At 42.6% G+C, this 27,832-nt stretch overlaps 1 protein-coding gene across 1 annotated transcript in view; it reads right to left on the bottom strand.

Annotated features, from left to right (window-relative positions):
- The window catches only part of IGF1R (insulin-like growth factor 1 receptor), a gene marked incomplete at both ends in the record, with an annotated part of 42,668 nt that extends 15,156 nt beyond the window's left edge, over nucleotides 1-27,512 (bottom strand). Inside the window, 15 exons of the mRNA XM_008944036.1 lie at nucleotides 310-420; nucleotides 715-944; nucleotides 2,108-2,178; nucleotides 3,540-3,645; nucleotides 4,722-4,881; nucleotides 5,216-5,352; nucleotides 6,873-7,159; nucleotides 11,429-11,633; nucleotides 11,842-12,009; nucleotides 12,491-12,729; nucleotides 13,977-14,103; nucleotides 16,072-16,286; nucleotides 22,540-22,684; nucleotides 24,479-24,624; nucleotides 27,200-27,512. Of these exons, the coding sequence (XP_008942284.1) occupies nucleotides 310-420; nucleotides 715-944; nucleotides 2,108-2,178; nucleotides 3,540-3,645; nucleotides 4,722-4,881; nucleotides 5,216-5,352; nucleotides 6,873-7,159; nucleotides 11,429-11,633; nucleotides 11,842-12,009; nucleotides 12,491-12,729; nucleotides 13,977-14,103; nucleotides 16,072-16,286; nucleotides 22,540-22,684; nucleotides 24,479-24,624; nucleotides 27,200-27,512 (2,660 nt within the window). The remainder of the gene's footprint in view (nucleotides 1-309; nucleotides 421-714; nucleotides 945-2,107; nucleotides 2,179-3,539; nucleotides 3,646-4,721; nucleotides 4,882-5,215; nucleotides 5,353-6,872; nucleotides 7,160-11,428; nucleotides 11,634-11,841; nucleotides 12,010-12,490; nucleotides 12,730-13,976; nucleotides 14,104-16,071; nucleotides 16,287-22,539; nucleotides 22,685-24,478; nucleotides 24,625-27,199) is intronic.
- Between the last annotated feature and the right edge of the window lie 320 nt (nucleotides 27,513-27,832).

The following is a 27,832-nucleotide window of genomic DNA, read 5'->3' as shown; positions in this document are numbered from 1 at the left end:
TCAATTGGGCAATTTTTTTGTTTAAAATCTCAATGAGAAACTAGATTAGACAAGAGATTCAATTCAAATCTGGAAAACAGGACTCAGCAACACAAGAAGGGACCTATTCCATGCAGTACACTGGGTTATTTGCAAGTGCTACCTCATGAAAAAAGGTGTTGCAGATCACAGAGCAATTTATGTTTTGTTCTTAGAGCTTAAGAAGGGCAAGAGAGGCTAATTGCCTGCTGCTTCCAACGTGACACTGTTTTGTTCAAGATTATTCATACTGAAGCAGCAAAAAAACCCATTCACCAACTCATGACTCACCTCTGTGTCTGGCCTCAATGATCTCAGGTAACTTTTGAGGTCCCCACGTGTCATCAGCTCCATGATTACCAGCGTAGGCTGGCCCTGAGAAACAACACCAAGCAGCCGAACCTGGCAGAGGGAAAATAAACATTTAGTTGCAAACACAACAAGGTGAACTATAGTCCTGATTTATGCATGTCAACATGGAGCCCCAAACACCCACGGGTCTGGGGAAAAGGTCTGGAACTACATGTGGTTCCACTCTCTGACTCCTGATTCCCAGTAACATAATACAGTTGTGCAGAGTTGAAGCTAAAGTCCCAGGTTCCTGCTTCAGGCAGTGAAGATGTGCCCTGAACACCCCCGTGTCAGTAGGCACCCCCACTGCATGGACCGTGGCCTTGGTTCGTTTCCATGACTCACCACATGGTGACAGTTGAACTCCTTCATCACCGAGGCCTCGTTCAGGAACTCTATCCTCTCACGCATGCTTGCGGACTCATTGACAGTCTTGATGGCCACCCTGGTCTCCGGCTCATCCTTCACCACTCCCTTGGCTATCCCCTCGTACACCATTCCAAAGGAGCCTTGCCCCAGCTCCCGACACATGGTGATCTTCTCACGAGGCACCTCCCATTCATCTGGAACATACACTATGCAGAGAAAAGAGAAGGCCGTGACGTTGCACTTCTGCAAGTGGTGTGAGCACTCACCACTTTCTGACACCGACTGCCCGAACAGTTTTACTGTAGAACACACTGGACACAACGCTGAGACCTTGCACCAAGTATGCAAAGAGTCCTCAGTCTTTCCCATCCAGAAACAGGTAGATGCCTGGCATACAAATAAGTCTTAAAGAAATGTGCCGACGGACTTGAAGTGGCCTCACTATGGTACTGACAGAATAGGATAGAAATAAGGAACTTCAAAGCCCAAAACCAGGGTGGGAAGAAGCTTGAATCAATACTTGAGGCTTGAGCTTTTCTTGGGATCTTTGGTTTTCTAATTCTTCCAGACAGCATCAAACATACTTGATCATCTGTATCAGTTTAGTGTCTGCTCTGTCCTCTATTAACAGATTGATTTTATGACTAGAGGGAAACCGACTCTCTGATCTAGGAGGCTCTTTGCATGAAAATATTCTGATCACTTGCACACAAGCTGTTGCACCAGTAAAGGCAGAACTTGCTGCTGCAAGTCTTTGATCTGAGGCAGAAGAGAGCTCTCAGAAGGTGACTGCCAGGAGGGAGGACTGCCTCAGGCAAGAAGACATCTGAGTAGTCACTGATGCTGCTGCCTATCAGTCACCAAAGAAGGGGACACTAGTATCACATGCTCTGGATGGGTGACATCACAGGATGCAAAAATAGAGGATTATAGCATGAACACTGACAGACCTTCAACTCCAATGCTGCTGCTATTAAAAAAAAAAAAAAATGGTGAAATACTCCACTGCCACTCTGGCTAAAACCACCAGCCTACTGCGGGCTTTTGGAAACACTATTCTGGCAAGAAGTCTACAGCAGTAGCACCAAACTAAACCATGAGAAGAACTGATGCTTGAAGGAAATTCATCTGATGTTCTGATTTCCTCCTGCTCTTGAAGAGCTGGATGAGTAGATAAACAGTCTCAAAACGTCCCCAGTTTTAATGGGCAGTTGACATTTATGTATTACCAATGATGGATTCCATAGCTGTGCTAATAAAACAAAGAGGGAAAGCAGTTTTACAACATCCCTTTTAGAGTTTCATATTTTTCAAGTCAGACACAGAATATATGAAAGTGGAAGCATCAGAAGTGTAAGGGCACACTTACCATCCGAAGCACTGAAGTACTCGGGGTTCACAGAGGCATAAAGGACTCCATTGCCCAGCCTGTCATTGTTCCTGTTGAAACATTTTTTTTTTTCCTTTTTTAATCTTTAAGCCTAAGTAAATTTCAGACCACCTTTCCTACAGCTTTTCCACCATTTGCTCAACCACAGTTTATTTACTGTATGGGGAGAGCTTTTCAGACAAGGAGTACAACCCAAGATCTTATTCTACCTCTCAATCAATGAGAAAACAGCCCAGAACAGCTTTCCCAGGAAACCTGAAGCCTTCTCTATACCAAATCAGCAGCAGAAAAGCTTCCTTTATGAAATGCAACTGTATGGTGATCCACCCAGGAAACCTGTGGCTGAGAACATGCTTTAACATCATCTGCTTTAGTGCGGAAGAGACGGGATCTAGCAAAGGATAAGATTCCTTTGCTGAACTTAATTCACCTATTTTATAGGTGTTTCTGTTACTCTTAAAACACACACACACACACACACACTGCAACCCCCAGTTTCACTTGGATTATTTTCAGAGTAAGATATATTTATTCAGCCCCATGAGCGCTCTTGCAGAAGGCAGGTTGTAGAAATAAAATTATCAATTAGACCTCAAAAAAAACCAAAACATTCTTGTGGACTAGAAGAGCAGTTTGAAAAAGGATGACTTATCAGGCGTTTCACCTAGGAGAGCCCAGGAGAAGGCCAAGCAGGTACTGTACTCCACTAGATACAAAAGCCCATTCTGGAGTACTTGAGGAGAACTGGCACTACTGTGTGAACACAAATGAATGAGAGCTGTAAATAATGGGATACTCCATGAGCATAATATATTTATGTGAGTGTAATTAAAAATTCCATACCTAGAAAGTTGCAAGGCTGAACATTTGCACTGACTTCTATTAAGTTCTTGCTATATATTTCAATTAAATTAAAAAAAAAAAAAAAAAACAAACAACAAACTGAAGAAAAATCAACAGAACAGTCCCCTAGACTGCTTGGTCCACGACACAGTTTAAGTGGCTGTAAAGACTTCAAAAAAGCATCTAGAATTTGCAAGAAATCAAATTAACCTAAACAGAACTAAGTTTTTATGATTTATGTTGATCCACATTTCAGTCAAATCTTCTGATTATATAGGTCCAGTGTCTGCCATCACTGCCCCAGTGGATATGTTCCTGACAAGATTTCCTCTTCCCTCTTAAACGTGGTACTGTAATAAAAAGCCTCTTTGCATCTCAAGCAGCAACCAGACGCTTGCTGGTAACTCTAAACCTCCTCCTTTGACACACCAACAAGACAGAATCTGCTTTAGCTTCTCAACTCCTCTGAATGCCACCTCCGTTCTTGATTTCTAGATTTCTCCATAGGCACAGATTTGAACAGAAACATTCCCCTCTGCAGTTTTAACCACAAACTTCTACAACTCACCTCTTTTTGTTAAAGACGTACAGCATTAACAGCAATCCCCCAATGATGAGCAGGAAAGCAATAGGGAGTGCAATTATCAAGTGCAGGAAGTTTCCATAGTTTGCTGCTGCAACCAACAAGGAAACAATTGTATCAGGGTTTCTACAAAATCTCCATTAACAAAGAAACATTCAAAACCCCCTCAGTATATTTCCATACAGGGAAGAAATCAAAGTGCTCATTTTCTTGTCTGATGTGGAAAAATGTGCTCAGAAACACTCCCTGACTGCAGATGAGTGGAACAAGAAAACAGACGGTGAAAAGCATTAATTTTGTACAGAACAACGTCTGTCTGGGGTTTGTTTTCACAAGTTATGCCTAAAACTTGCATTCCTCAGTGAACAATATGCAATTGTTCACTTGCATATTCACCTTTTTTTTCCACCTTCTGTTCACCTTGCAATTGCTTATGCTTATACTCAGAATATACACACACCGCTCTTTGCTTCAAGTTCTTCGAAGTCCAGCAATTAGAAAACAAAAAAAAGAATCAAAGATGGGGTTCTAGTTTTCTGTGTATACACGAGCTCTACAGCTAAACAAAGAAGTTCTTGTGAGGGTCTCTGTGGACTGTACAGTGTTCTTCCAAGATATAAATTACTCCCCTCGTCAGGACCAGCACCACCTTTTCATCAGGATGCTTTCTTTACCAAATGTCACTCAGAACATATTAAAAAGAAGCCTGATATTTAAAAAAAAACAAAAAACTGCCAGCCAAAAATCTAAAGAAATTATTTGTTTCTTCCATTATTTTGCAATTTAAAGCAGGGTTGCCTTACTGCCACAGGTTTTGTACAACCCAAGTCCATGTTGTTACGGCTAACAGTACATTCCCAACAGAGCTGTACATCACAGGAAGCAACAGCAGCATGTTCTACACACCCACCACCTGGTTGCACCTCTCAAATATATTCAATCCATGCAAGGAAAGGACCACAGCTCAGATACACTTCCTGGTTGTCAACAGTTGCCAAAAACATGAGAAGAGAAACAGAAGAGTTCCCAAGGAAGCGTCACCAAATAAAATGAGTATTCAGAGTATAGGCAAGAGGCTCATACCCCCAGTTAGATACTTAAACATCAAGGATTATTAAAAAGACAGCAGTCCCCCAGTTTGACACAGCCAAGAAACATTTGTCTCACATTTGGGTTGCACGTAGAAAGAGACTGGCTCAGTCCATGACCCATTTCCAGCTAACGAGGTGGCCTGAACTCTAGCAGAATAGTTTCCAGGGTTCAGGTGAGTTAGTTTGGCTCCTCCAAGCTTCTTGTACTCCTGTCTGGAAACACATTCCCGCTTCTCCTGAAAGAAAAAAAAACAAAACAATTTGCAGTTCATGTTAATATTCCTTCACTCTTGAGGAAACAATATAGCTGCAGGATAAGCTAATGTTTATAACCAAAAGCCCCATCTGATCAGCTCTTCTTCAAACACATTAAGGAGTTATGTGGAACTCATAACCTGTCAAAATAAACAACATACAGGAATGGCACAGTGGTCAGTGCTGGGTGTTCGAAATCACAGCTTCCATCTCTGGTCTGCAGCACTGCACAGAAGCATGTTAAGAAAGACCCTGCTGTAAATAAATCACGAGTTACAAGCAATAACTCTTACCAGAGAGCTGTCAAAACCTCACCTCTCCGTGCTGCCCGTATTTGATTTCATACATGAGTATCAGCCCGTTGGGGTTTGCAGGCTCCAACCACTTCAGGTAGACGGTATTTTCTTCTTTTGCTTCCCACGTTACCGTTCCTGGAATGTTATCTGCTCCCTCTGTAAAATATTTACAGGTGAGGTGAGAAAAATATCTATTACTGAAACAGGAACTTAGGCAACAGTTGAGGAGAAGAAAAGGTTTGTACTATTTTTAGGTATTGAACCATTGCGGTAAGTGCTGTTCAAAGATCCAGAGAACACAACGCATTGGCCAGGGGCCTGTTGGAGAGATTTGCAGAGTCTGAACTGCCAGTTGCCACAAAAACAGTGCAGTGTATACAGACAGCTTCACCAGGTACAGGCTCTGTGCTAGTCACTGTGCTCTCTGTGCCAAAAAAAACCTGTTTATCAGCATCTGCTTCTTCCTTCTGAAGTTTCCACCACACCAGAACAGCACAGACAGCAACCTGCCTGCAAATGGCTATAACCAGACAAAGTCTGCCCCACTGACATCCCCTTCCTAAAACATCCAGGGTTAGGAAATCTGTCACAGTGTAAAAATAAGTTTCATCAGCAATTCAGGAACTGCTTTATCCCTATTTCATTCCAGATAATTGTACATGTTTTATTCAAAACCTAAGAAGACTATGAAGATCATTTCAGGCAAAGAAAAAAAAGATCACTTGTTCAAAAACACAGTTGTTAGGTTTAGAACAAAACAGAATTGCTATTGTTTAGCCTTTAATTATCAAAGCCATGTGTTACAAACCCAGGAACACTGATTTCCTTTTCCCTGATCTCACAGATTTCCTTATTTCCTTGAAATAAGCAATACTTTTTGCCTTTTTACTGACACAGCTGGATCTGGATTATGATAGCCTCTCCTTCCAGAAACAAAACAAAATTGCTACCATTCTGCATTAAATATTCCAAGACATCTGCTGGAGGCAGAAGCTCTTTGCTGGATGCGTATGAGCTTACACTAAAATCATGCCTATTCTTCTCAGAAGAAGTACAATCTGTAAAAGTCCCGAACATGAGTACAGCAGTCAATGCTTCCTATTTCAAGTACTCTAGATGCCACAGATCAGGCACAAAGCAACACAGTACTCCTCCTGTTCCCAGGCTGGACAAATGCATGGTCATTCTGTGGCAGAAGAAACATTTGGCAAACATTCCCACCAGCAAAACTCTTAACATCTGCAAACAGTTCAGAGTGAACACAGCAAAACCAAACATTAGCAGAGAGATGTTGCCCTGTCTCCATTCAGGATACGCAGAATTGAAGAATAAAACCTTTCAAGCCACCATGTCTGTGGGTCTCACCTATGTCACTGAGATGTGGATTCTCTCACCATTCCCTTGGAGTCAATGCACACACTCCAACCTTTCTCCAGATCGCAGGACAAGCTCAGTACCTACTACTCAGTACACAAGAGCCCAGCCAAGGAAATTAAACTTGTAACAAACAAGTTTATTTAAACCACTGTATTAAATTTTTATATTGTTCTGATTTATTTTCTTGCATTGGATTTTTTTATTTTACCCCAGTGTTTTTCTAACTGTTTTTGGAGAGTCTGTCCTCCCTGAGGTTGACCTCAGCTTTAAGAGAAAGCTTTACTCTTGGGAGAGCATACCTGAAGGCATGGTTCTTGCAAAGACAAAGTTGGAAGCGCTACAACCAAGCGTGTCAGCTTCGTGGTTGCAGCTGTGGATGTCGATGCGGTAAAGGGTAAAGGGCAGGAGGTGGGAGATGACAGTCCTCTCCTTGCCATCCACTTTGGTCTCGAAGAAGGGGTACTCCACCTCGCTCTCCTCGGCGTCGGAAGCGTTGGCGAAGTGCTCGGGGCCGGTGGCGTTCCTGCCCCGCGCGGCCACCGTGGCGTTGGCGACCCGGAACACGTCCCTCCGCTTCCGGTCGGGCCTGGGGGCAAAGAGGCACAGGAGAGGGCTCCTGAGAGACTGTCCACCCTTCCTCCAGCTCCAGGAGAGACGTGCACAACCCCCAGTCAAAGAGGTAACCCCGCTTTTTAGAAAGCCCAATAAAGGACACGGCAAAATGAGACCAAAGCTTTCTCTGAGCCTGAACCTGCAGCACGTCAGCACCTTCTGTCACTCTCTCCTTGGGTCCGGAATCAATCGAAACTCTGCAGCTCGCACCCTGCCCCAAGACAAACCTGCAAACTCCTGACCTCACACAACAAACCCAACGGCAAAAACGGCTTCACCGTTATTCAACGGGCATCCTAGATTTGTATTTAATGACAGTAATGTTGACACTTTAAACAAAAATCAGATGTGAAAGTCTGAAAAGGTTAGGGAAAAGAACTGTTTTGAAGTCTGATGGATTAGCAAAGCTAGCTCTCAGCAGACTTCACTTGCTTTTCAGCTACAAGGAAATTACAGAACTTGGAACGTATTGCGCTAAGCAACCTTGGAAGGCAGCTGAAGACCAAGAACGTTAGCCATCAGTAATGTGGGGTCATTTCTGTATCTCTGCTTCTCTCACCCAAACAAAAGCTCTGCAAAGGAACGATCTTACATAACAAAACGCTCTACTAATAGGGTGTACAGTGAAGAGTTCACAGAGCAGCTCTGCTTTGCCCTTCAGGCATCTGTATGAAATACATGCAGAGTTAAAAACTTGAGGATTTACAGCAGCATTATTACTTTTTCAAGTCTAAAACTGCTGTAGAGGACAGGCCTGAGCATCAGCACAAGCGTGAATCTGAAAGCACTCTTATAAGCACTTGGATGGTATTAGCACAGGACTGTCACACGTTAGACTTGTCACTTGGTCGTGGGTCAGATCCAAGGCTGTTTTGCACAGGAGCACTAAGGACCCAGGGCAAGCTGTCTTTCCCAGCTCCTGCTCTCCAAGTCCCCAAAGCCTGCAGGACTGCCCACACCTGGAAAGCAACACACCAGGGGAGTTAAAGAAGAATGTAAGAAGAGTGACCTACAAAACCAGTTGGGGCTTGAATCCTATCCCACCTGAAACCACTTTGCCAGTGCCTGTTTAGCACCAAGGCAGTGCAAGGGGTACCAAGGACAAAGGCAAAGTCTAACACATTTCTATCAGAGAGCAAGTTAGAAACCAGGCAAATAAGGCCTCCCTCAAACACACAACAAGAAGAGAGATGACTCAACAGGAGAAGTTAATTCGCTGTCAAATATACCCTCCTAGTACATCCAGCCACAAAACAGCATGCTGCAGGGAGAGCCAAAACCAGGCTGACTTGGTTTTGAAATCTTCTGGCAGAGGTTGGATGATTTATTTTTTTTTTTAGAAGTTCACTACAAAATTTTAAAAAAAAGCCTCTTACTATATCTTGAGTAGTCATTTTGACACTCTCAGATGCCGTGTAAACCACAGCACAGAAACAAGTGAAGACAAAGAAAAAACTTCTGAAATTACCAAAAATTCTTTTAAGCAACATGTGACTACCTTAACTTGTCAGGGGAGTATGTGAGAATTTACCAGGAGATGAAAGCCTCCTGTACACTGCTATTTATGGAAGTTACTAAACCTAGTCACCTTGCTTTGGATGAGCATTCATTTACTGGTTTAATTCAGTGGAGAGAATAAACTTTTGAAACACTAACAGCACACAGGATATCAAGCACTGAGTTGATGAACATCTGCACAGATTTTGTGATAAAAGCAGTGAAAATAAAAAGTTCATTTTCAATCAACCACAAAAGCACATAGCAAGGCAAGAATCCAAAAGGCACCACTTTATCTCACTGCTTTTTTGGGATGCATGAAGTATCAACTCTTTGGTGGTATCAGGGATGGGGGGGACAGGGGAAGTACAATCCTACTTGGCCTTTGGGGAAAAAAATAAAGCAAAAGCAACACAAAACTTAGTGGTGAAAAGAACAATAATATCAGAAAGACCTGCAGGATAACCACAAGGCAAACATGATTAAAACATGAAGAGATCTGACACTGCTTTTTGGTCAAGCAGCTTCCTGCCTTCATGAAAGAGACAGATAAAGACTTAACACAAGCATCCAATATGAAGTCTAAAGATAAAAAAGAGAAAATGAATCAATTCTGTTAAAGGAGAGAAATAAAGAGAAATGCATGAGAAAAATTAAAGGTAACAGTATAAAAAATTAAATCAAATTAATATTACCATAAAGGATGAGATCAATTAGCCTTTATGTTAAATGACCCACCCTTTTTTCTTCTTTTGAATTTCAATGTTACTTCTCAGATACCTTCTACTACACACAGAGCTCATCTCATCCTGCTCATTAGAGAAACAAAAACTTTTAGTAACTCATCCTCCTGTGGTTGTGACCATCTCACAAGACTAACCAGAGCCCTGATGTTTGAAATCTACCTCAACACTGCACTAATATACATAGGGTCATTCAGAAGTTGCACACGAGTAGATAAAGAGGCTTTTTAAACAACCTTAAAAGCACCCAGTCAAATGTTTTCACGCTGTATTACATGCTGCATCTCTTTCATAATATCCTGGCAACAGGTAAAACACTGGAAACAAATACTACTATTGAGGCTTGTGCTAACACATTAATTAACTTCTCCCTTGGGAAAGACAAAAAAAATAGACATCTGCAAGTAACAAGCTGCTTAGATTTGTCCCATGGAGATGTCTCACTAGCTCATAATCTTTAATTTCCCTGACATACAGTCTCTTTAAAGTTGCTTAGCTATGCAGCTATTTCTGAGCCTTGTGCCTTATCTGTCCTTGCTGTTACAAAACACACCCTTATGACAGTAAGTTAAGAGAAGGGGGAAACAGACAAGCTTTCAGGAAATGCTTTGTGAACTGGTCAGTTTATTTGATACTGTCTAAGTTCAAGGCTCTATGAGTTTCCTTTGGAAGGGGGAGAATGTAAGCAAATCTGGGAGAAGATAACACTTTAAATGACAAAGCTTTACTGAAATAAAAAAATGCCTTTGCAGCAGACTTTCATGTAGTTTAGACCTGACACATGCCTTTCCAAGTCCCTTGCTGGCCTATTTCATAAAGCCCAAAATCAGGTCACATTCAGAAGATTTCACATTGCTCAGGAATCCCACCCTGACCTGTCATGGTGGCTGTTACAGCTCTGCATCTCATCCTTGCTACTGGTTCTCATTGTTTGTGGGGAAACACTGCACTAGTTCAACCACAAATGGTAAATGTGACTCCAACACAGCTCAGATACAACAGTTAGCACTTCCAAAGAGAGGCAATATTCAGTTCCTTGTTTTCTGGATAAAGCTAAGAAGCTCCGCACACATCAGTCCCAACCCCAAACAAGTCAACCCAACACATCCTTGAATAAAGGTAAAAAAAAAAAAAAAATAAAAATCACAATGGAGAGTGACATAAACCAGTTTTAAAGAGCAGCAATACCATACTTCACAGTTCTCAAACACAGGACTTCACCATAAACTTCACCTGGCAACAGATTCAATGAGGTAACACGCGCGACTGAAATCTGATTGCTTATAGACTGCAGCATACCAGCCATACACTGTGTGCCAGGCCTCAGGATTCAATTGGCTGAAGTAAGAGCAGCTTACATGAAGGATATATTGAACACTCAAGGATCAAAATCATGAATTCATTTGGTAGTATCTACTCTATGTTGCAGCATAAAATCATCACTATTCCATTTAATGTATGTAAGCAATAGTGTTTACCATGCAAGAGTGGGTGTATTTAATACTTCTCTGCAGCACAGACCCAGGAAGCCAATATGCCCTTTCCAACTAGTGGGGAAGGAAGTCCAGTTTCAATTCTGCCAGGTGACTATGCCCTTAACTTCAAAGGGAAATAAATCTTCAGATTAGGAACACAAGGACTGTCTAGAGAAGTATTACAGCTGAAACAGTCTGCCACATGTTGCTCAACGCTGAAACCCTTACAGACAAAGGGCTCCTCAAGTGACTCTTGACTCTGAAAAGAAACCATCACTGAAGTCCTTGAACAATATAGGTAAGGACCCTTACTATGAGCTAAAATTGTGAGAAAAAGGAAAATTAGAGAGTAAGAGAAACTGCAAAGTAAGGCTGTGTATTGTCTCACATGAAGGGGAAGGCAATGTTTTTGTGTTTCATTTGGTACCTGCAAATGCTTTCATGTTCAGGAAGCTTCAGCTCTAGGATATACTAAAAAATTACATTATTAGCTCCACTTGGAAAGAGAAAGTGCCCAAAATCCATTACCTGGGGACAAAGATGGAGTTGTGAAGGAAGTTCTCAAAAACTTTCCGGTACTCCGCTTCCTCCTTTTCAGCTTGCTTTTCTGCCTCTGTCTTGGGACAAGCACAACAGGGTCCTTTTTCTCCCCCACAGCCCTCTGGCTTGGTGGGTTCAGTAGCTTCTTCTGTATCAATGGTCCCATCAGCATATCTTCGAATTGGGACTTTATCTTAAAAGAAACAAGAGGTGGCTTGTTTGTTTTCTCTCCTTATTATAAACACAGCAACAACCCATATTTTATCTTCTCCCTCCTACTTGCTGTCATTCCCAAAAGAGTTGTGAAGCAGGGAGGGCACAGGCTTTAGCTCTTGTCAATGAAGTGCACCAGCAGGTAAGAGTCACAGGCATTTCAACACAGCCACGTGCCATTTGCCTACCTTTGGAGCAGTAGTTGTGTCTGTAAAGGTAGCTGTCCTGAGGTTGCTGCTGCCACCGTACGATGTAGTATGAGAGGTTGCCGTTGGGAAGAGAGGGAGGGTTCCACTTGACAATCAGTTGGGATGAGGAGTTGGATGCTGAAATAACATCCAAGGGAATGGATGGCACTGGAGGGGAAAAAAAACAAACCAGAATCAGGAAGGAAGGTATTTAAATGTCGAGCATTCTACAATGTATTTCAATGCAAGATTTTGAAATGAACCTCAATCCATCTCTATACTGCAAGGAGAAACCCTCTCCTATTTCAAAGAAAAAAATTCCTACTTATGCTCCACTAACAACAGTTAAGGGTTCAACTGCAACCATGTACAGTCCCAATCCAAAGTTGTATTTGAATTTACTTTCACCAGTGGAACTTAACTTGAAATCCTAACTCTAAAAAACTCCCATAGTTCCCAATGAAAATGATGTCTGAACAATCACTGAGTTTTAATTCAAACAATGCTGCTTTCACAGTTACTGAAGCTTCCTAGAATTGTCTTCTGCACATACATTTTATTTCTGTATCAACAGCAGACCTTGCATAATAATATTAATTAGCATACCTGCAGTATTATCAATCTCTTACCCAAGAACCCAGGATCTCACCTGCAGCATTGGTTCGTATATAAACAATTTCACTTTTTGCTCCATGAATATGATGGTTTTCCATCATTGTGAGGGTAACAGCCTTGACATAAATGGCATATTGAGTCCAAGGTTTCAATCCCTGAAGCAGAATTCCAGGATTGTTCTCTTTATTTGGTGGCAGGTCAACGTCGACCATGTTCCAGCTATTTGAGCCACATGCATCTTGCCCATCATACTCTGTCACATTTTTGAATGGTCTGAAATATGAAATTAAACAAATAGTATGAAATATTTTTCTCCAAAAAACTGTCATACATTTATAAGAGTGTCTCAGTTCAATGTTGCTCAATGAAACAAATAAAGCTTACCTGGTTTCCATAGCAGAGTAAAAGAGAATAAAATTTGTATGTATTTCCAAGTATTACAGAAGTCACAGTTAAGCTTTAGCTGCAGGTCTTATATTTAATCACTAGCAAAAAGCTCTCTGAGAAAACACTGAATTTATTGGGTTTTTTTCCAAACGAGACAATGAAATGTTTCAGACAGACTTCAGCTATGAAACAGAAGCAACTGATCGTGGCTGAGCTTTTTACCATGAAGAAACCAAACTTCCATGACTGGCCTTGACTAATCCAATAGGCTTTTTTCCCCCTTTTGTTTCCACACAATATGAACACATTCATATAGCCGTATAGTTCTACTTTTCAGAAGTTCCAACACTGGAGCAAAAGCATATGAAGTAATATTGTTGTTAATTACTGTAGACTCATCAGTACTAAGTTTATTGCATCACATTACATCACCACAATGACTGTCTTTTTCAAGTGATGGTGGACATGAACAATCTGTGCTTCTGTGTCTTACAGCCTTGCTCCATACATCCTTACCAGCACTCAGAGCCTTCCTTTCACACCTCCCAAGTACTTGGAGAGGTATTAGTGTGCTCACTTGCATCTTTTACTATTTTAAATCCAAGAAACTACAAGGATGTGCAAAGATGGAGACATCTCCCAAGAAATTAGGATCTCTCCAGGAACTGCCCCACTCCTTCATTATCAAGAGGTACTAATAAAGAAAACTACCAAATCTGGATAAACTAAATAACCCCAAACCCTGTGTAGACAAGTCATCAAGATGACAGGACAGACTCCTGATCTGTAGTGCCCTCTAGTCAGTACCATGACTAGCGTAGGAAAAGATCTTGGTGAACACAACATGACTTACGAAGAGCTCCAAATTCAACCCCTCAGAATATCCAAGCCATCCATCTATTTTTTTTTTTCCCCAAATTTCAAATTTCATGATGGATTTGGAAACCATTTGTAGGCTCCAATCAAAAAACTCCTTATTTTAAACAGGGCTTGTGCTCCATCAGGAAAAGAATTTGAACGAAAGCAGGACTTGAGGATGAAATATGTGAACTGGATGAGCTATCCAATGGTCAGAACAGAACAGCCCAGTGTCTCTTGGAGTGCCCTGATCAGTCTCAGATACACCTACTTACGCTTCTTTGTAGTACACAGTGAAGCTAATGAGATCTCTGTAATCTGGAGGGCGATACCGCTCCCACGTCAGCTTAATCCGATTCTTCAGCGTGGTGTTGGAAACGAAGCGCAGGATGTGGCTCTCGCCTGCAAGGCAGAAGGACAGCACGTGCCAGAGTTAGCACCACATCACCTACTGCTTTTTGCTGTCTCCTAGCTATCAGTTTTAGCTAATTAGCCTTTCCCATAATGCCTGTGATACCACAGTGTACCAACACCCTTAGTCTCTGCAGAGCTTCCTGTGTTACCCTACTACATTTGAGTGCTTAAGGGTAAGCAGTGACCTTGGCCATCATTTTAGAATGTGCTGGAGCTACTTGTTTTGGTTTTGGAAGCAGATTTTCTTTTAATGCGTCATGAGAAAGCTCTTGAAAACTACTTCAGCCTCTGCCTGAGTGGGGAATGGAAGCCCTGTTTATTCACAGGACTGCCTTAGAAGCACTAAATTCATCATTCAACACCAGTGCATGTGCACAGCAGTAACTGGCCTCTATGTTCTTAATTTCCAGGACAATTTCTGACAACTACAGTTTGTTTTTCTGGGGAACAGACAGGAAAGGACAAAAGTTTACATTCCTATTCATGAAGAGGCTGGACCAAGAACTCCAAAACTCAGTTCATATACGGCACAACCATTTGATGGCAGCAGCTTCCAGCTACTCTTCTGAACAGAGCTGGATGGAAGCTGGCAGCTTTGAAATGAATGGCTTTCCACTACCAACTCACTGAGCTTTCCAGTCCAAAACAAAATAGCATTTTAAAATCTTAATTCCTGGATGAAGAAATTGTATTCCAAGTGTTAACTGTGGGTTAGTTTCTAACGTTCCACAGAAGTCTTTGAAAATAAAGGGGTTTTCACCCTCATGTACACTGGCACTATTGGTGCTATCTTTTCAAAGGCAGTTTAGCTTTTGTTGATTCTTTTCCCCTTCTCAGAGTCAGAAAGCTTTCTGTAATGGTTTTTTAAGAAAAACAGGCAGTGGCTGGCACTTGCTTCAGTGGTAGTAAGGCCTGGCTGTGTGTCTGTAACTCCTCCAGGACTGCAAGCCTTGACTCTATTGAATGTGCAAAGAATGGAGTGTGCTTACAACAAGGATCTATGCCATCTGCATTTATGCATCATGCCTAAAGAAACATTCAGCAGACTACGTGTCCTAGTTTTGTAAACACCATCCAGAACAAGGGGACTTGACTTATACACAAGATCCATTTTCATTTACTCAGCTCCAAGAACACCACAAATAGACCAAAGAAAAAGCACTGTCAGTTCCAAGAGCCTGAGGTCAAATTTTAAGCATTCTGCCATCTTAATTCCTAGATGAGAGACTGCTTTTTAATGTGTTGGTTCCACCTGGGGACCTGATGTGCAGATCACCCAAGTCAAAAGAGGACGTGCTAGTAACTTGGACCATTGCAGAATCCAACATTAAACTTCATAAACGTTGATATTTAGGAATACTGTAAAACACCAGAAAGTGCTCTCAAAGCACAAGGAACTTGGATATAAAGCACAGGGAACTTGGGTTTTCAAAAAGTGTTTCTAGCAACAAGGTACAATATTTGGCAGGAGCTATAAAGAAGCTTGAACTTAACAGAAACAGTTTGGTTTGGTTTCTATGGAATTGTTATTTAGCAGCCTCCTTAGTATCAAGAAACAGCAGATATCCAAGAGGAAAGCATCTGTGATGATGTACATTTGCAAAGGAAACAGAGAAACTCTGGATATACCAACACATTAGCTTTTATTTCTCCTTTCCCAGGTATCTTCCTGTTGTTACATGCTGCTGCTGTGACAAAAAAAGGGTGTTTGGAAGGCAGCTGTATTCATAAAATGGTTGTTTTAAAGTGAGATAGTGACTATGTAACCACAATTTTCTACGCATACTTTCAGAGCCACATTTCAAAACCCAACAAGTAGAACAACTGAAAGCCTACTCTAATTTCTAAACTCTAAATATTGTAATGGTCAGCAACATGATAGTGTGTTGAGGTTTGCTTTTTTCCTGACACCATCCTAAGCAGTTTGCCTTGAGGACTTTTTGTTTGTTTACTTACAAGAGGCTCTCTCCCCATTGTTCCTTGGATTTATATCTCCTTTGCTTTGTCGTCCCTTAGTTCCTGAAACTTCCTCCATACGGTAAATCTCAGAAACACACAGTTTAGGATTAAATGCAAAGTACATTTTCCCCTCCTTGATCGTCAAGTTATGATGGTTCCAGTCCCACAGCTGCTGAAGATTGTGGTTGTCAAGCACGTAGAAGGAATAATTCCTAGAAGAAAATTTTTGCAGGAAAAATATTAGTTTTAATTCACAGCCAATTCCAACCAAGAATATGTTAATATAAGAAAACTTTAGAACACTGTTTCCTCACATTACTTTAAACTAGTGTTCAGCAGAGTAAATTATTTTCTTCTCTTCCATGGAGCAAGTTTTCCCTGAGTGCTCACTTTGGTCAGAGGGCAGGGAAAAACGACCGTAAGACACGACTCAAGCCATGTCAAGCCCACTCCAACATGTGTTTTAAGAATGGTATAGAGGCTGCTATGAGGATTATAAATTCACATCCCCTGAACAGCAAGCCTCTACACTGGATTTTCCATTTTGTGGCAAATAGGAAGCAATAACCTTACATACCTTATGGGAGGAGAAGCACAGTGTATTTCTGACAGTACAATGCAATCCTGAACATAGCTGTCTTGCTTATGTTTACAAAAGCAGCTCTAAGAGTTTGCATGGTGAGGTTCCCTTGCTTCTGTGTCTTAGTTTACCTCTTGGCCCAATAAAGACTTCCTACATCGTGCCAAGTACAGTTGTGCCTATACATCAAAAGCTGACAGTGAACAGTTGTGCTGACTGCACAGCACAGGATGCACACTTCTAAGTACAGAACTAGCACCACAGGCAGCAGCACGTGCCTATCCACCAAGCAGATCCCTGAAGAGGCCAAGGTCTGCTCTCTTCAAGTCCAGGGTAGCAAGCTTGCTCTGCACCCTCCTTGCTGCCCTAAGGATCCTGAACTCCATTGCCAAGGCTGCCCTTGAGCTTGACATTCCCCACCAGCCCCTCCTTATTGGTGACAAAGGTCTAGCATAGAGCCTCTCCTCTCTGGCTCCTCTATCACTTGGAGAAGGAAGTCATCATCAACGCAATCCAGGAACCTCCTGGATTGCTTATGCTCTGCTCTACTGTCTTACCTGCAGCATTTCTTACACTTCTGTGGAAAGTCCCACCAATGTTAACTACATCAACAAAAAATCCATTAACACAACGAGGCCTTGCAACCTCTGCAAACCACTTTGCATCAGAAGCCCATATCAATGTAGTTAAACTAAACTTTCTATAAATCCTTTTAGTGACAGCCAGAGTTGCTGCAGGGTAACACAATAAGCTGACACAATACTCACTTATGGTTTTCCTTCAACTGCTTCATGTAAAGTTTAGCATTAATTCCTGCCTCACCCAACCTGAAGTGAAAACTGCATTCTGGTTGCCATCTGTGCAAGACCACAACTGTGGTTTCTTGCAACGTGCCAATACGTTGAGGGTATTTTCAGAACAATGTGAAAGAGAAATGGTTTCACCTATTTCCAGCTGTCTACTAATTATCCAGGACTTGATTGCTAATGAAGTCGACATACCTGCTACCACTTCAGACAGGCACCAAGAAGAATGTGCCTCAGCTGACAAAGAAGCACATGTGTTTGTGCCTTAATGCATCTTGCCAGCAGAGAACAAGGATGCTGAAATCCATGTGGGATTTGACAGACATCACCAAAACCTGTGTTTATTTAAGACACCTATTAGTCTGTTAGAGACGACTAAAATCCCTGCAGCTCCCTGTGCACTGCTGAAAAGATGACACTTCACCATAATTAGCTGAGTGATTAAGAGATGGCAACTAGGCTTTTCAGGAAAGACCCAAAAAGCTGGACTCAGATGGAACACAACACACAGAGGTGTGGCTCCACAACTACAGAAACCATCTTAATTATTTAATAACAGCCTAGCCTGTCTCCCGCTCACACTGTGGCAATTATGCTTTAGACACTAGAGGTAATTCTTCTGTTAAAGCAATGTGGCTAAGCTTTCAAGAGTGTGAATAAATGAGGCAAATGAAGCACACACTGGTGCTTTACACCACTGCACAGCAACTGGGCCAGAGCTGGAGTTATTGCAGCTCGTACGTTAAAGCCATCTGCACGAGTTTGAGCAGCCACCTGAGGGAAGGCAAACAGGTCCTAAGGGTTCATAATGTACACTGGAAAAAATATAAACTAGTGGAAGTTATTCTAGCACTATTCCAAGCACCAGGGAAACCACATTCAGAGGGCTATATACAGTGTCAGTCACAGGAGAGGTACAGCACTGCAAGGCTTGAAAGGTGGAGCAGAGGGCAACCAGAGTGCACTTAGGGCTTAGGTTATAAATAAAGTTATAAATAAAGATTATATCAGACTTTGGCTCTAACAGCTGTGGAAAAAATCAGGATGCCAAGGAAGATAGCATGGAAAGAATAAAAGATTCACTGTAGGAAAACAAAGCACTGCCAATCAAACCCTGGAGACAGTAACTAAGGGAATGACTGGAGATTATGGCCTGAAGGACAGGCTAAAGCTCTGAGCAGGAGTAGGAGGCACATCTGGTCCCAGGCTTGCCGTAAAAAGCCTCAAGGCAACCTGGACAAGCCATCACACCCACAGGAGAGCATTCCCACAACATGGCATGCATCCCCAACTGCAGAGCACCCGCAGCCACTCAATTATTGACTGCCTACATGAGAAACCTGCTTCCTGCTGCCTCTGCACGCCAGGCTGCGTCCCTGCGCGCTCCCCCGCGGGAACCTGTGGGGCAGAACGTGGCACCCAAACCAAAAGGAAACGGGGGTGATGAAAATGCTTCAGCAAACTTTCAATCACCTTTCATCCCCCTTCAGAGTCTCCAGGACACAAAATGCTCCTGAAAGGGGCAATGACCAGAAAAATACACTTTCATAAGAGAGCAATGCACGATCCATATGGGCAAGTGACATGCACCAAAGATGGAATGAGAACCAGCAGAGGACTGAGGGAGAGCAGTGGATGAGGTGCCTACAGGAGACTACCAGGCAGCCGAGCTTTATGGCAGACTGTCTACCCTGGGACACAGAAAAGCAGATGTTCATCTCCCAGTGCTACAATGCTGAAAAAGACAAAAAAATCCCACTAAGCCAGAGAGCTGGGACATTAACCAGTAGGAGAGAGGAGAAAAAGAAAACCCTTACTGCTTACACATACACAGAACATGCCTCATGTCGGCTAGAAATTTTCTATTAACAGGAACCTGTGCCACAGTGTGACCCTGATCCCTGATAAGGATCTGACAACAGATCCAAAGATACATAGCACAACATCACACAACAGTGCTTGAGGACAATGCTTGAACAAAATGCTCCACTTGATGGTCTCTCTTCAAACAGATTTTTTTCTTCAGCGTTTCTCTACAAGCCTAAACTTTACCAAATTTCCAAAGCGTTGCTCATGTTTTAGTAATGCTGGTATATTCTTCTGATTGTGTTTGCCCACCAGCACTTCAAACAGAACCATTAAGGTTATTAACAAATTATCTGTCTGTAGTAGATACTTAGACACCTTGATAATATAAATTGTAAACAACTTAGAAACAGGTGATTTTGGCCACAAATTGCATCTCCACAGGCTAATAAATGGGTAGGAAACTAAAGACTTTTACATCAACCCATGGATTTGGAAGAAACACACTAGTTAATATTGAAGTTCAGTGTTTTCTTACCCAATTCAAAAAGGTGATGAGCTTCTTAAACCCCCACATAAACCCAGCCTCACACCTCACTTTTTAGAAACTTCATTTACACAGGGACAGCTGAGAAACTGTGTCTTCACAGAATCCTCTTCAACAAAAACAAAGCTGAGGAGCATTCCCCCATGGGAGCCTGCCACTGCTGACATGCTCACCACCTGTGTTTACCACCAGCCCAGGTCATTCCTAAAACACTCTCAGACACAAGGGAGCTGCTTTGTTGAAATGCTGTGGCTAGAACAAGCCTTGCTGCTATTGTGCTATTCACCATAATCTGACAATAATGGTCCTGGGAAAACAAAGAGTAAAGTCTTCAGTGAGGAGCCACACAACAGCTAAAGATCCTGTTCACACCTTCCAACAAGCCTGACAGTTACTGATGCCTCTGCTCCAAAATAATGTAGAAAATTGGGAAGGGGTTTGTTTTGCTTTTATAGACACTGTGCCAAATTTTCTGTAGAAGTTCAAAAACAAAATCAGCAGGCAGTCGGTGCCACAACAGGAACACTTCCTCAGTTACAGTCCACAAGTTACTCATTTTCCACGTACCCAACCTGGAGATGCTTTGAGAAGTGCTGCCCACATGCCACCCACCAACACGGCAGCTGCAGTCGATGACAGCAACAGGCACACAACACCCCAGGAGGGGACAGAGGGCAGAGCAACACCAGACTAGGAACCAGAATCCTGCAACAGGCACTGAGACCTCTCCAGCACATCTTCACTTCAGCTTCTCTATTTGCAAAGAAACTTTTTTTCTTGCCATGGGAGAGTGTTCACTACAGGCATGGTATTGAAAAGAGGCAGTGAATGCTCTGAAAATAGGTTCCCTCTACACTTCCCATTTTTTATGATAACCAAGGCAAGCACCACCAACAGAGTAAGGAAGAAAAATACTGAAGTACTGTTTTGTTAGTCCAGTTCAATAAAAAAAGGGATTGTGGTGGTGGGGTCAGTCATGTAATGAACAACTACCACAACAGATCTGAAGTTAACCTCCCTCTCACCCCGCAAGGCAGCTCTGGCACAAACAGCTCTGTTCCAGTAGCCCAGTACTTCCCAGGTTAAGACCCCACTGCCTGTTGTTCCTTAGTCTGCCAAGGTAATTGTTCCAACTCAGTCCTTCCTTGCCAGGTGCCTACTTCCATCTAAATATTTTTGGAAATGTTATTTAGACTGTGGTAATGTCTAAATTATGCTAGGCGTTTCCCAGGCAAAGAGACTGCCCCTGACCCCAAGTGTGCAACAGCAGTAATTGCCTAGCATGGCAGAATTTTAGCACAAGAAGCTCTTCATTACACATCTGTTTTACCTCCTCCCCTCAGCCCTGTCTTCCTCTACAATGCTGCACCTACTTACTTCTGTGTTTGGGAGCCTGATTTAAAAAACTTGCCATGTCCCATCCTATCAGCTCTGCTTGTTGTCATATACGGTACCATAAACACAATTAGTACTTGAAACACAAACTCAAATTTAAAGAGAGCAAGGGAGAGAGGGGGAGAGAAGACAAATGGGTAACTGGAGTACCTGTGAGAGCACACCATGCCAAACGCAGGCTGGATGAGCCCTGTGCTCAGAAAGTGATGGGCCTCTAGGATTTGCAATGAGAAAGAAGCTTTTAGAGCCAGTTTTCTTACTGAATAAGTCAGCAGGCTTTTTGAGTGCAGGGTGAAGAGCTGCCCTTTAACTTGCTCTGTCAGATGGTGGAATTTTAAGAATTTAAGGCTGACCAAAGACTAGCCTGAGAGAAAGAGGGAGGTTGGGAAGACTCCCTTACGCTGTAACTTTATCCTGTCAGGGTAGATAAATCAGACACAAGCAACCTTTCCCATGACCCTCCCACCACCTTTTCTTATATGATATCCCCAAATTCTTCATTCAGAAGTTCTGTATTTACTGAAGGAGACTTATTTCTCCTACAGAACACTGGATTAAACTTGGAATGGCTACTTGATTCAGGAAGAGAAGAGGTAAGGCAGGTTGCTGAAGGATCATCACCACACCTCAGCACTGCAAGTTGTGCAGAGACAAAAACTTTTGTTTGAACTATCTCTTATCTCTTTTCCATAGGAAAACTTGAATTATATACAGCAAGAAGTATCACACATTGTGTAATCACAGAATCACTGTGTAACGCAGTGAAAATGTTTCAAGGGATCAGCTTTGCTGTTCCTGACCAGCCTTCTTCCTACTCAATACACAATTTAATGTTAGCATTTCAAGGAGTTGCAAACATTTGCAACTTCCAATCTATTTCAAACTAGTTGGGTGACTTCCAGTTGCACTCTCTGGTTAGTAAAGTTCAGGTTTCCTTTCAGCTGACACTCTCCATAAAACTCCGCTAAGAGCCAACAATAAAGAATTGCAAGGAAATCCAATTGTTTCTCAGGATGCTCTTTTCTCAGATAAAGCAAAAACAACAAATAAAGACACTTTATCAACGTTAAGAATCTCCCTAGAAAAACATACAGCAAAAAGCCACAGCAAGGTTACCATAAAAACACTTTTAATATACTCAGTTTAATGTGTTGATTTGGACAGTAATCCAAATGATCGACGACTGTGCCAAGGTGTTCCTTAGGAGAGAAGCACTGCGTACTAGTGGAAGAGGAGATTCTAGAAATGGTATGTGAAAGTTTATTAGGAGACTTGCTCTCTGTGGCTTTCTATTCAAGTGAAATTGCACCTAAGGATATCTGGACACTTACCCATCCACCTGCTCCTCTCCCAGAATGTACCGCAGGTTCTTCAGGAAGGAGAGGGAGACCAGCGCGTGGGAGTGGCGAATCTTCACGTAGCCTGTTACTGTCTCAATCAGACCCATGAAATTCTCCAGTTCTGAGGCGATGTTATCTACAGGAAGAAAAATGGAATTTTATTAATGCAGAATTCACAGCTTTAAGTGCTCTTCTGCTTAACACAGTCTTGGCTCAGCAGAAGAAAATGTTTGTCTTCGCTGCTTTTCAAGATGAGCGACACTGGTATTCCTGCCCCAGCAACAGCTGCCTGTGAGGACAGAGGGTTGAAGGGCAAAATAAAGCCACAGAACAGTGGGAAACCGGTTTTGCCTCTCTTTTACCTGCTTTTTCCATGGACACACTGCACTCTGAAGCCAGGACCAAATGTTGAGCCAGCATTCTGGCAGGGATGAAAAGACCCTTGTGTAAATCGACATGTCTATGAGACTGGAATTGTTCTTGGGCTTTAGAACAAAGGTCAGGCAGAAAGCTCCAGTGGAAAACAGAATGAAGATGAAGAGGTGGAGGTGTGCTATTGGTCTTCTCTGGGCCATAAAGCATTGCTTTCAGTGACCTAAAAAACTCTGGCTACAAAACCTGAGAACTCTTGATGAAACAGCAAAGATAAAGACGTACAGATGTCCTCATGCCATTCAGCATGTTCCCTATACCTTGTGCAAGGGGATTTTCTGTAATAAATTATTACAACAACCACAGAGCAAGCTCTGCTCTTCAGTATTGCCCCCTCCCTAGGAACTGCACTGTCCCTGCCTAGGTCTGCAACACTCCATCTTTCACAAGGACCAAGCTTTGCAGTCCTGACCTCCAGCAACCCCTGGCCCATGCCCACTGCCTGCTGTCATTATCCTGCGAAGTTACACTGCAGTCCAGGGGAAGTTTGTAAGCCCTAAGGATGGAAGAAGCAGCTACAGGGTGGATTTGCTACCATAACTAAACCAAAGTCCTAACAGATGGCTGGGAAGCCCTGTCACCAAACACCAGTGGCTGGTTCCCATAACAAGTAAGCTGGGAGGAAGCAGATGCTCTTCAACACTCTTAATACATACAAACTAAAAAATCCTACACTTGCCCAGGCGACTGGAACATCTGTCATAAGGGAAGACTGTACCTGTAGCAGTGAGACCATGTGTGAAATAATCCACACAGCAGTGTTTCTAAGCCCTGAAGTTTTCATGCAGCAGGAGGAAGGGAATCAAATATATCTCAACCCTTTAATGTTACTCATTAAACCAAAAGGGACCTTCCAAAAGGAGATACATTTCCAATAAAAACTTCACAGTAATTTTTACTCTGCTTTTAAGAGCTCATCAACTGTCAACACTTCGTGGCTGATGAATCACTGCTCTGACAAATTCAATCCAGAGCTTGTTCAAGACACGACAAAGGTGGCCAGCTCACTAATGATGACCATCCAGAGGCACAGTGCAAGGCTTTATATGAGCTCTCAGCACCCTGGATTCCACATTTCAGCAAGATACCACACCTTGCCTTACAAAGTGAAGACATGCAGTCTTACAGTGCCATGCCTTACTTGTAGATGAGTTATTTACCTACCAGATACAAGGACTTTCAACTTTTCCACCTTCTTGGGTCTTTATTACTGCTTTGGGACTACAGCTCATCTCACTGCCTAATCCTGGTTCCCTGTCCTGCCAAAAAAAAGCTAAAAAAAATACCAGCTTTACAACTTGGTAGCTGCACACCTATTCCATCCGCCCAGTGGAGAAGGGTGCTCCAGTGGGCCAAATCAAACAGGAGCACTGGACTATGGACTGGAATGCAGTCTGCTGAGTTTTTAGTGTCCTTATCATTATGCTGACAGACAAAAGGAAAAAAATATTAAAAGCAGCCTTATCAGAGGGTTCATGAAGAGAGAGCCATCACTTACTTCCACGACGGATGTTGATCAGCAGGTTTCCCTTGAGAATTGTGCATCCCTGCAACATTTGTGCTGACGTGACAGAGTCAATGGTCTTTGTTTTCTCATCCTCACAGATTTTGGGGCAAGGCCCCTCACAGGGACTGCAGAACATGCTGTTAGAAAAGAAAGGGAGACTGGAAATAAGCAATGATACGCAATTCTGAGCCTACAGATGGCTTCGAGTTAAACTTTAAGACATTTGCCTCTAAAGCCTAATACAAATCTTTCCAGCTGGAATGGAGTTACCAGTGCAAATAACTTGGCACACTTGCCCTCTGGACTCCAGAGAGGCTGTAGCATCAAACCTCCCATTTACAGCAACATGAGAGTGAACAAATGGACCCATATCCTTGTCTGCCAGCTTCTGAAAGGCCTTCTGGTCCTTCCAAAGTCAAAAGCACTTCAGGTAAAACCAAGTACCTTTGCTTTTGTGCATTTACTCTAACTTAATTACACACCAAGAACGACCACCCCTCCCATTTATGCAGACAGCCTCACAGTGCTGTGAAGTCTTGTGCTAGTCCAGGTCCAACCTCCTAAAATAGGCCAGCCAGGAGCTGGAGATGGAAAAATACTATTCCAGTTCTAATGAAGTTGCCTCTCTCCATGACCCCTTAAACCAACATTTGAAGCTCAGCACTAGGGGTTCCCATGCTCCTGACCGTTTTAATTTGGAAAAGACAACTATGGGAGCATACAGTCAGTGATGTGGAGAAAGCCAGCAATGAATTAGTCACTATTTCTTATAGCTTAGGAGTTATTAAAGTAGCAAATTTAAACAAACAGAATGATGTATCTTGGTGCGAGGCAAAACTAATTTACAGCAGGAATTGGGAGAGACAGGTCAGAAGTCTAATCAGGTTCAAAATGGATTGTGCAGATGGAAAGAGAACAGGTCCACCAGTGCCTATAAAACACCAAGACAGACAGAGCTTTGAACTCAGAGAAAAGGGACGGCCAGAAGCTGGGAGGAAACACTGAGGCACAGGCTCACTTCTGCTTCTTACAATCACAAGCATTCATGAGCATTTTGTAGTGGCCAAACTGAAGAACAAGAACTTAGGCCAGGCAGCCTTTGGCTACAGCAGCTTTTTAAAGGCTCCATGTTATATTCCCTGCATGCTCATCTCAAAATTGAGCACTTGATGTGTGCACAAAACATACCCTCTTATCACTCCACCTGATAAAGGCCTTTCCTGACTCAAGGTCATTTTTATCTTTCCATTTATTCTAGCACTTTATCTAATATGCCATCATGACTTACTCCATGTTATCACTTAAAAAGGGAAAATAAAACAGAAAAAAACCCCACCCAGCTCCTAATAAAAAGGCTTCTGATGACAACACTGATGAACAGAAACTTAATCTTTTTAAAAGAAACTGAACATGCTTTCTTCTGAGGCATAAAGAAACATGTGAGTTGATAGCAACAGTTTTTTCATGCATAAACAACACAAGAAAGAAGCCTCCTTTCCTTACTGGTAAGCACCTGTTTCAAAATCCTGCACTGTAACATGCCACAAACCACTAAAAGCTGCAGACACAAGCAAGAGGCATTCAGCTAAATGTACAAAGAATGCTGGAAACGGTTTCTATTTGCAACTATTTGTTAACATCACCTCTAGGGAACAAAACACTTGCTAGCCTTGAGTTACAGCTCCTTTCAATCTCTGCAGCAGGCACACTACTGAGATAAGAGGGGATGGCCGAGCACTTCAGTGTAAGCAGTTCAAACAGCTGGGACTACAAGCTCAAGTAGATAACAAAAGAAACATTTCTCAGGTGAATATCTGGATTCAAGCAAGGCAGCATTAAGTTGCTTACATCCAAATGTCAACTGGAGACTGCCCTACTATTCAACTGAACAGATGGATGACATGTGATGCACAGAGACACAACTGGTGCCGGTATCACCACAACCACCTTTCCAAAAAACCCATCTTACAATAGCCTACAAAGACATCTTTTTAGCATAGTACTGAGGCACTAGGAGTTTTAGCTCTCTGGCTATCCCTCACTCAAAGTCTGTGACTTCCAAGGGTCAGCAGGCAACTAAGACTGCTTGCTTAACCACTGGCAAAGTCAGAAGATTGTAAGCACACATCACTTCAGCTATTGGAATTGAAGATGAGCAGGTGAGTGACATTCTTGCAAGAAATTATTCTGTGTAATATTGTCAGCTGCTGCATTATTTTTGTCACCATCTAAAGGATTGCTCTCTTCTAAAACAACCTTTTTACCTTCTGGAAACAGTGGAAAAAAAGGCAATAAAATTAAATACACTAAAGAATACACATCTAAAATGCAAGCAAACATAATGCAAACTATATGTGAAACAAAATAACTCTTTTTTTCTGTGTGATAGTGGTCATCGGCCAACCTCCCACCTTGTGTTTCTGGGGTTTCAAGTTCCTTTTGTTACTGCCTACCTGAAGACCTGGTTCTGCCTTGTACTGACCTCCTCACACCCTTTAGGAGAATCAGTGGCAACTGCCAATGCACAGGACCACACACAGCCAGACCTTCCAATGGTGAACTATCTAAGCAAACCTTTACCAAAAGGACATGCAGCTCCCCACTGTACGTTCTCAGTTCTACCTAACGATTTGCAACACCTGCTGCCACAGAACAGGGGGTGGAAAAGCCCAAACCCAGCATCTCCAACAGCCTCTCCAGGAGCTGCCTTACCTCTGGCTGCCGTTGCGTATGAATCCAGAGGGGCACTCTGCCATGCACTCGTCGTTGTGGATCACAAACCTCTCGTATTCGCTCGTTTCAGTGGCAGGGACTTTGGAGCAGAACTCCTTGGTGACGCAGCGCCAGCCCTCGAACTTGTAGGTGTTGGGAGGGCAGGTGGGCAAGCAGACCCCCTCGTAGTAGTAGTTGCGGCAGGCCACGCAGGCCGTGTTGTTGTCGGGCGCCGTGCAGCTCCCCAGGCACTCGGGGTGGCAGCACTCGTTTTGGTCTGTACAGGCTCGCTTGCCACACGAGCTGGGGCACACTGCAAGACAGAAAGCAAAGCAGCATGAGTGAGAGCTATTAAACAAAGAGAATGGCACTAAAAAAAAAAGAGACCCTTATCCACACAACTCTACGCTTTCATTCCTCAGGCTCTAGAGCATCTCTGCAGAAGAACCAGCTCCTGGAAAACTGGCAAATCAAATTCTCATTTTCTCAGTTTTAGTTGCCTGAAATTATCCTTTTCTCAGATCAAATTTATAACATGAACCGATTAAATAATAAGGAAAACTGCTGAAAGCAAGATCAACATAAGGATAATGGAAAGAGGCAAGTACTGGAACCTATTCCACAGCCTTAGTA

Source organism: Merops nubicus, unplaced genomic scaffold (assembly GCF_000691845.1).
Source record: "Merops nubicus isolate BGI_N331 unplaced genomic scaffold, ASM69184v1 scaffold32897, whole genome shotgun sequence".
NCBI classification, from domain to species: domain Eukaryota; kingdom Metazoa; phylum Chordata; class Aves; order Coraciiformes; family Meropidae; genus Merops; species Merops nubicus.
Note: the sequence above shows the minus strand (reverse complement) of the source record. Positions and strands in the feature narration are given on the sequence as shown.